At 37.7% G+C, this 9,218-nt stretch overlaps 1 protein-coding gene across 6 annotated transcripts; it reads right to left on the minus strand.

Annotated features, from left to right (window-relative positions):
• Positions 1–2,382: 2,382 nt before the first annotated feature.
• On the minus strand, positions 2,383–7,760 carry LOC104606426 (uncharacterized). Of its 6 annotated transcripts, none has more exons than XM_010271611.3 (6): positions 7,522–7,760; positions 7,352–7,408; positions 7,049–7,105; positions 3,312–3,662; positions 3,139–3,211; positions 2,383–3,061 (listed from the first exon to the last, which is right to left on the minus strand). In XM_010271611.3, exons 3-6 carry the CDS (start codon positions 7,055–7,057, stop codon positions 2,565–2,567), a joined length of 930 nt encoding a protein of 309 aa, XP_010269913.1. In that variant the 5' UTR covers positions 7,058–7,105; positions 7,352–7,408; positions 7,522–7,760; the 3' UTR covers positions 2,383–2,564. The 6 variants fall into 6 exon arrangements, with proteins under 6 accessions (XP_010269913.1, XP_010269912.1, XP_010269914.1 ...); XM_010271610.2 differs by having other exon boundaries at positions 3,312–3,665; positions 7,522–7,755; XM_010271612.3 differs by having other exon boundaries at positions 3,312–3,659; positions 7,522–7,662.
• Between the last annotated feature and the right edge of the window lie 1,458 nt (positions 7,761–9,218).

A 9,218-nucleotide genomic window follows, 5' to 3' on the forward strand; every position in this document is an offset into this window, starting at 1 on the left:
AGCTTAGAATTATTAAATTTATATATAAACCAATCTAGTATATCTACTAACTACTAAATAATTAACCCTAAACAGGAGACACTAAAATGACATGTTACATTTCTAACTATAGAAAAGGTTTTAAAAAGTAAAAGCATGATCATGAGAAGAATAAAGCCGCTTTTGTGCAATAATTTATCATTTGGAATCATAATTCATATTAGTTTAGATACTCCTTCAAAAGGAAGCTACACTTAGTGATTCAATGCACTATATACCAACTTGGGTGAAATCATGATGGGAACACATAAAAGGGGAGAAAGAACAAGTTCTCCTTTTTATTATAAGTAATTTGTCCAATTGAATTGGCTGCTTTGATGATCAGTCCAGCCACTCTGTGGATAGGTGACCCCAGCTTCCTTACATGAAGGCAAAAGTTAGAGACGAACTATAGTTCTAATGATGCTCAGCCTCAAACTACTCCTTTTTCAAAGAACTGTGCGTGCACTACACGTACAAGGATAGATTAAAGTATTTGATGATTGAAATGTGCCTCTACAGTTTGTTTCGCCATCCATCGGTAATTTGATACATACATCATTTGAGGATATAACGCAGAGAATAACAGAATTTAATATTAGTTTTGCGAGTTCACATCTCCGCCCCATAAGGGGCTGCCTCACAACGTCTCACAGCATATTCTCGCCATGTATTTAGAATATCTTTCAATGATAATATCAGAACCGATGATATTATCATTAGAAGATATTTCCAATACATGGCGAGAATGTGCTGTGGGGCGTTGTAGGGGGGAGATATCAACTCTAATCTTGCAGGATTATAGAAACAAATGCTTGTACATTCGAGGTACGTCACATTTGATTTTTTTGCGCAAACTGATTTTACCAAACAAATGCACAGTGAGGCAAAAACTAAGTTGAAGAACTCATTCTATAACGCACGACACTAATCATCTTGGCCAAGATTTCGGAAGAACAGAACTCGCCTGAGCCACAGGGGCGACAGTCAAGGTAGCATATCCAATTGCTACTGTATGATTCTCAATCTTCTTGATTTGGTCAAGACCAACCTAACATGTGGCAAGAATGCAGGACAGGGCCCACCCACTTTGGTGGTGAAGATGTGTGCTTAGGGGCAGAGCTTGGGGGAACCATGGTCTCCCTGTGGCTCAGAACCTCGACTTATTATGATCGGGCCCGTCGGGTCAGACCCGATTGTCCCGAGAATTGATCAGTTCAGTTTTGGGTTTAAAATTACAGACCCTATCAAGTCCGGTTCGGTTCCAGTTCCTTAATATTTCTTGCCGGGTCAGTTCCACTTCAGCCAGACCTCCGTTGACAGCCCTAGTTGGCCCTCCCCCTTTGCTCCGATCTAGTAGGCACATCATAATAAGCAAGTTCAATGAGCACTTAATAAATATTCTCACTGTCAAAAATTGTTTTTAATCTTTTTCAATGGTTGACTGGAGGTATTTTATGGGACAGGTGTTAAAAAAAAATTCTTAGTGCTCATTAAACGTGCTTACAATACTATGCATATTTGATCCGAACTGCCTTGCTCTACCCCTGGCCTATATATACTCTCTTTCATGTATTATATATTTAGATGCTTGGTAAAGAAACACAATCTCCCTATTTTATAGTCAAGTTGGTAGGCCAAGAAGTACAATGTTTTGAACCAAGTACATCTAGGGGTGAGCAAATGGGTAGGTTCTACCTGGAACCGAATGGAACTAACCTCGAACCGGCCTTGAACCGACCCTACCCAGGTCAGTTTCAGGGTCTAGGGGTTTACCCTACCCGAAACAGCCTTGGAACCGAATTTGCTTTGAAATAAACCCCAAAATATTTTTAAGGATGTAAAGATTTGAGCCAAAGCACTCATGGTTACAAAAGTCATGGTCTCACTTGACCATCGAGCTACTTAAGTGATTTGATCATTTGTTTTCATTTTATTGTATGTGTATAATAAATCATGTAAAAGGTATACTTACAAAATTTAAATTATAATGACAAATTTTCAACTATATGTTAATATATTATGATAATCTACATATTAAATTACTTAATTTAATCAATAAAGACAATATAAGTTTTAAACCATATATTATCATTATTGAAAATCAGGTTTTTAAATGACATGTTTCATTTTTTTTTTCTTGAAGGGGGAAAGTAAAGAATGAATAGGTTCCACAGGTAGACTTGAAACCGACACCGAAACTGCCAAGGCCAGAACTGACCTTGGAACCAACCTTCACAGGATAGGCTCCAGTTCCAAAAACCTAGAACCGACCCCTACAGGTAGGTTCCGGGTTCTGCCATGGACCGAACTGAACCGACCCATGCTCACCCCCTAAGTACATCCATCAAAGCACAAAAAGTTGCACAGTAGTGTGACTAAAATTACTCAAAGAAACTGCTTGATAGTACAAAAGGTTTACATTAACAAGTTACATATAATTCACAATATAAAAAAGGATGTTAATTATAACTGTTGGTGCAAAAGTTCGACTCACTAGACTTTGAGCGTCAATTCTGCCTTTGGCCAGAGTAATCTCCTATCGCCTAAGGAAACTCAGCTTGGCATTCTGCCTTTAGCCATAGTAATCTCCTAGCGCCTTTGAGTGTCATGAAAGCAATTGCATTCTTTTCATCTCTTAGAAGCCTAACTGCCTTCACAAAGACTGAATCCTCCAAACCTTCCAATTCCTGTAGTTCTTCCAAGCATCTATCATATGAATACTGCCTTGAGTTGACAACTTGTTTTGCATTGATTCTAGAATTTGATGCCATTTCTGAAATAACACGTGCAATCATCAATTCAGCATTCCGTGATCTTTTACGACATGATATTGTCTCCTCAGTAGCTTGATGCTTCTTGGACTGTATACCTCTTTCAGAGGACATTGTATCTGAACTTGTTTTCGACTGCTCATTTACTGTGTCAGTTTGTGGTATATGTTGCAGGGTAGAGTCATTGGGAAATATTGACAATCCTTTGATGCTATTGCCTTCTTTTGTCACCTCTGTAGGACTGTTCATAAGAGAACGCCCTTTGGAACCTGTGGCATTAACACACAAAATCATAGGTATAATATTCGAATTTTTTAAAGCTATTATGAAAAAATAATGTAGTTACCTTCAAAAATTAATGCCAATTTCTTGTACAGTGGAAAGCTCTTAAACCTATAAGACTCCATATCAGGATGCTCCTGCACATTATTACCAGCATAATTTTGCTATGCTACAATCTGCTATCCATGGCTCAAAGATATTCATAGCCATTTTGAAAATCTTAAAAGAGCAACATACCGAGATATAACGGTTCCAGTCTTCATCTGAAGCAGTAATTGTCTGTTGTGCATCATCCCAACCAAATCCATTTTGATTAATAAGTGACTTAATAATGAAGTACATCCTCCTTAAGTTGGTGTATCGGTTTCTTAACTGTGCTTTCTCAAAATCTAGACCAAATTTCCTATTGAAACGGATTACCATGGAAAGCCAAGCTTGTTTGGTAAATCCATTTTCACTTTTTTTCCACCCAAATGGAAGTCGATCGATCATTAGTTCAACGAGATAATCATCCCGTGGTGGTGTCCATTTGGCCTTAGATCTGTCTTGAGAGGCAATTTGTATTTGAGATGCATCTTCTGATTCCTGCTGCTTAAAATTGAAAAGAAAATTCAAGTAACAGGATGATTACATGGATTTCCCGTGCTAAAAACAAATATGACTAGACAAAACATATCAATGTTTCATGTAGACTACAACATAGAATGTTTGGACCATTTCCTTATTTTTAGCATCCAATGCACTTCTGTCTGACCATTTGAACTTGTAGAGCAGATTGGATAGTAATGGCCATTGAGAGGATTGTGTTTGGCATCAAAGATCTTTGATGTGATTATGGAATTTCCAAGAACCCTGATTCGATATCCTTGTCCACATGCACAGACATGAGGACAATAGAGATTAGTGGCCACTATAACTTAAACCTCAAACTTTTCTGAAGTATCATGGAATTGGTTTTGGTAAAGGTAAAAATTGGGTTTGGCCAAAACACAATACAGGGTTGTGCTGGATTAGGGATAAAATCATAGTCCATTTTGTAATATGGTTATTCTCAGACTTGACCCTCAAATAATCCTTGTTGAACCTGAACCTGACTCTATATTATACATCTATGCCTTTAAACCAGTATTTTCAATGATAGTTGACAGGTGTACCCTAAGCATAATTCCAAACAGTAACGTTCTCATGAGGTATGGTCAAGATTTAAGCCTCAAATGAGATGCATGCCTGTTCAATTAATTGACCTAATTCATTTTTTATGAAACCAAATACTCTAGAAGATAACTATTTTCTCAAAACTATGATTACTATAACAATTCAAGTTATTTCTAAAGTATAAAAATATAACTTTTAAAAAAATCCAAATATAGATGGTGACTCAAAGGTCCAGAATCAGCATATCATAGTTTCATTTTTCTAGCTAGCTGCTTTGGGGTTGTCTCTATGCCTCACAGTCATTCTTGTGATTCTGTAAAAAATTTTCATCAAAATTTGGAATGCTTACACATGTAGAAAGTTTTTTTCTGTTATATCAGAATTTCCAAAATATTAGAGTTAGGACTTCTTTTCTAGTTTCATGCTTGGAAAAGTGGGGAAATCTCAAAAAATTTCAGGGAAATTGTGAATCATGGTCATGATGCGTTCATCTTTTCCTCAAGCAAATAGACCATATATTTAACTTACCAATTACATTATCTCAGTGGTTAGTGGATCACTATGAAGTCTTTCCAGAGTTATGCTTTCACCCTATGCCACTGGAGCCTTGGTAGTAGTATATCTTCTTTCTATCAATAATTATTATTGTTCCCCACTGACACGGCCTTCTGACGCATATTTTCAAATAACTCTGTTCATTACTTCATTTACATCTCCTTTCAACTTCTGTTGAAGAACTAAACCAGAACCTTGTACCAGAAAAAACCTGAACCCCCCTCTCCCCAACCCTACCAATTGCCAACTAGATTCCTAAAACTGTTCTCCTTTCAACTTCTGTTGAAGAACTAAACCAGAACCTTGTAGCAGAAAAAAACTGAACCCCCTTCTCCCCAACACTACCAATTGCCAACTAGATTCTAAAGCTGCTAACAAATAGCAGTATATTCTTGAAAGGGAGAGGAGAAAGAAATAAATATAGTGCCCAGCATGGGAATATGATCCAATATCTGATAGATGAGCTACTATAGGAAGTAGGATTTCCAATCCTAACAGACTAAGGACCATGCAGGAGGAATGACATTAGGGTCGATTTATTGTTGAACCATGAAAGTGAACATTGTTATGGCATATTAGGGAGTCCTCTATTATTTGACTAGGTAAAGCAGTAAAGGAAACGACTCTACCACTTGTGTTACAAGAAAAGCTGAGCCTGTAAATGTTTTACTCAGATACTGAGAAATATCATATCTATTCTTTATCCCCTGTGCTACTGATCAAAATACCGCCACTATTCATACTTCAAAACCTGGGAGTCCAGAATGACATGATATCCTTAATCAAGGGGAACAAAACTAAGATATCTTTAAAATGGCATCTGAACTTCTAGATTCCATGTGATTATTATTTACTTGCAGTACCATTTGCAACTGCAAGCAACTTCTCCTAGCCATATAATCTCCTGCACCAAAAGGAAGAAATGGTACAATGACCATCTTATATCTAATTCTATTTAGAAGACCATTACAACCCTATCTTCTTATCCTGCACCAGAGAAATTACAGTTAACCTTTGGCCCACAAATTCCCAATCCTCTTATGTTTCAAGAGTAGATTCTCAACTTCACTTTAACTGATGCTTCCAAGTTCCAACCCAGCAGCCCCTCCTTCCTCTCAATACCATCTCTACTCTATATCCACTCAAGCTGTTATAGTCTACACTATGTGTATGACAATGAAATTCTGTTGAGGCCTTTCTCTAGAGATGTTTGACAGCAATTTTTTTATCCTTCTATCAACATAAAAATGGATTTTTACAATGTCATTAGCATCCAAACTCCAAAAACAAAATCGCAAAACTCGCACATTCTGAGGTAATGTTTTACAATACCTCATTGTTTGACAATATAAACCCGTGTCATAGACTTGGAGATCAAATAACAAGCAGATTTCTAGCTCTTTACCCCACCTCTGTAAATTACCTTTAGTTTCTTTCTGGTTAAGAATCCTCTCTCTTTAAGTCTTTATCATGAAAGAATGGTGTTCTTATCATGACCATTTGAAAATCCCAGTATCACCCTCATGAGAATAATTATCAATGTAAGCGTTTCAAAAAGAGTTAAACAACTTCAATATACTGTTGAACTAGATTATTGTCACAAAACTTGGTTTCACTCGCCTTTGTTAGTCCACCAAAATGCAGAATCCTACTTATAAGCATCGAAGATTATGAGTAACTAATTCGTCTAAATATCATTCTATGAAATACAAAATTGGCACTTTGAGAATCTTTTGATTAAAAGGAGATTTTCGGCAGTTGCCTAAAAATATACTGCTATCCTAGTATGGGCTCGGGATAAACAGGTGACTGAGAGGTTCTGTGAACAAGATGCAAATTAAGACAGCAGCACTCTGGAATTTTATGTGCTTGAACTCCACAAACTTAAGCTTCACAAAACAACTCAAAACAGTTATTGTACACCCCCGACACTCCTTACGCTCAGACCCTCGGAAATAGAAAGGAAAACAGGGAAAAGAGAATGGGCGAACTGGGCAGCACTTGATTCTTAACGTGTTCATACTTTTGGTAAGCGACACCCTCCTGTGTGCTAAAAAGAACTAGGCATCAAAGTTGACTAAGACATTAGAGTCCAAACATTAATTTTCTAGGAAATGCGAATTATAGAACATTTTTTTTCTTACTCATTCTCTTTGATTATGCAAATACTTCGGCATAGAACTTCTTTAGAAAATCTATCAAACAGGTAGTATGCATCAAATAAAATCGTTTCCAGGGAATGCAAAAAGACGTAAAGAGCTCACCTCAGCCATGGCCAACTCAAGCTTAAGACCGCTTGCTTTTACTGTTTTACGTTACATCTGATCAAAACAAGAAGAGAACGAAATCAATTTCGAACACAGAGAAAACCCACAACGACCCGTTTGGATACGCAACTCCAAACCGCAGTTTTCCAGGTTTGCACCAACTGCAGTCTATAAAAGTTGGGGTTAGGTTGATGGTTGTTGGAGACATCGCGATCTTTCTCATAAATGATGATAACTTTAACTTAAAAAAACCAAAAAAACAATTAAAAATAACAGCTTTTTCCTCGACAACGAATCTACCTAATTTTAGTGCCATAGGGTTGTTTTATTACTTTCTTGCTTTTCAACCGCATCCTTCTGCATGAAGAAGGAATCAAAGGAAAGTGAGTTTTCATCCGTGGGTGGAGTGGAGATATCATTGTCGTCCAAAAATGTGATAATTTCAAGAAACAAAGATATGGTCATCTTACAATTTTAAAATGATAGAGCCAGCTAGCTTTTGTTGGTAGTGTTGGAGTTTGTTTGCAGAATCGGTATCTCCTGCACTTTTCTGCTCTGCATTTTTGTGCACTTTCAGGCATGTAAGACTATACTTGCAAATTGTAATAGAAAACCACCGCAGATCTGTTGCTCGCTGTCGATCCATGACATTGGCATGTCCACCGGTAAATGGTAGTTGGTTACATAGCTGTTTACACAGTAGGCGATCGGGTTCATGGGAAATGTGATTGCCTGGTTTAGTGGTTTGTAAGGGTGTCGGTTTTGGATTGGACCCCGTCCTGTATAAAATCGATGTAGACCGATTGGACGGATCAACAAGACATATTGGATTGGATCGGTCCAAAATATTTATTAGATTAGATTGGACCTGGTCCGTTCGTAACAAATTTTTGTTGGATTGGATTGGATTAAGCCGATTTTTAGTCCATTAATATAAGATGAGAATATATGAGTCAATGGACCGGGTTTGGGTTGAAACCAATCTAAATCAAAATGAATTTAAACAAATTGGACCAGTTCAAATTGATCCAAAACATTCATTGGATTGGGTTGGACCTGGTCCATTTATAATTGACTCACATTGGACTGGTTTATATATTAGAGTGGGATGTGCGGCTTCCCTTCTTAAATTGCGCCATCCATGCCATCTTGTATTGTGAGATGCGCAACTGCAATTCACTGTAGGTAGGTTGTGGGTAGAGAAAGTGAGTAGGAAATCTAGGTTCTCACAGACCCATGAATGATGAATATGAATGCGAGAGATGTTTCAAATGTGACGGGATCTATTCCTCACAAATGGGCGCCTTACGGGCACATCCACCATGCATTGGGAACATCTCCCGTGAATAATAACCAATAAGTATGGGAGATGTTTTCAATGCATGATAAGATGTGCGTGTAAGGCTCCTGTGAGGAGGCGCCAGGTGTGAGGAGCAGATCCGGTCTTGTTTCAAATGCACAGTTGAAAGTGTTGTCAGGTTGGTGTGAGATTGAGGAATAAATTGGGATTCTAAAAATTGAATCCAGCATTCCACCCAACAAAAATCATTCCAACATGTTCCATATTATCGGTGTCCTCATATCCCATACATATTCCATTTAGGGGCGCAAGTCAAGCGTATTGAGCCAGGGTCGGACAGGTTTATTGTCAACTTAGGCCCATCCCTAAGATATTGGCCTAAGGCCCGAGTCTGAATCAAGCCTGATCTTTTCAACCTATGCCCAACCTATACTGTAATTTGATGCATTCGAGTTGGGCTCAGCCGCTTAGGCCTGGGTTAGGCTTGGTCAATGAACTCACTCTAAGATTATACATGTGTTTATGCATTTATGCAATCATGTATGCATGTATGTATGTATGTATTTATATCTATCCATAGTAAGACGGTCCACATCACCATGCCTCTCTCCTTTCTCCAAATTCTCCTTCCTAATTTTCTGGTTTTTTGAAATTTTTTATTTTTTTATTTTCACATAATTACCCATTAAACAAATAAGAAAATAACATGGGCTTAACCATTTCTAACAACCATAAAAAAAGAGGGATTTGCTCTTCTAATGTTCGACTTCGGATCTCCTGCCCACGTCTACCCACAACACACTACCCCCATGAATTGGGAACATCTCCCCTTGCGTAATACTATGTAGGAAAATGAAATGTTCTCCT

This window comes from Nelumbo nucifera, chromosome 6 (assembly GCF_055504915.1).
Source record: "Nelumbo nucifera cultivar China Antique chromosome 6, China Antique-T2T, whole genome shotgun sequence".
Lineage (NCBI taxonomy): Eukaryota > Viridiplantae > Streptophyta > Magnoliopsida > Proteales > Nelumbonaceae > Nelumbo > Nelumbo nucifera.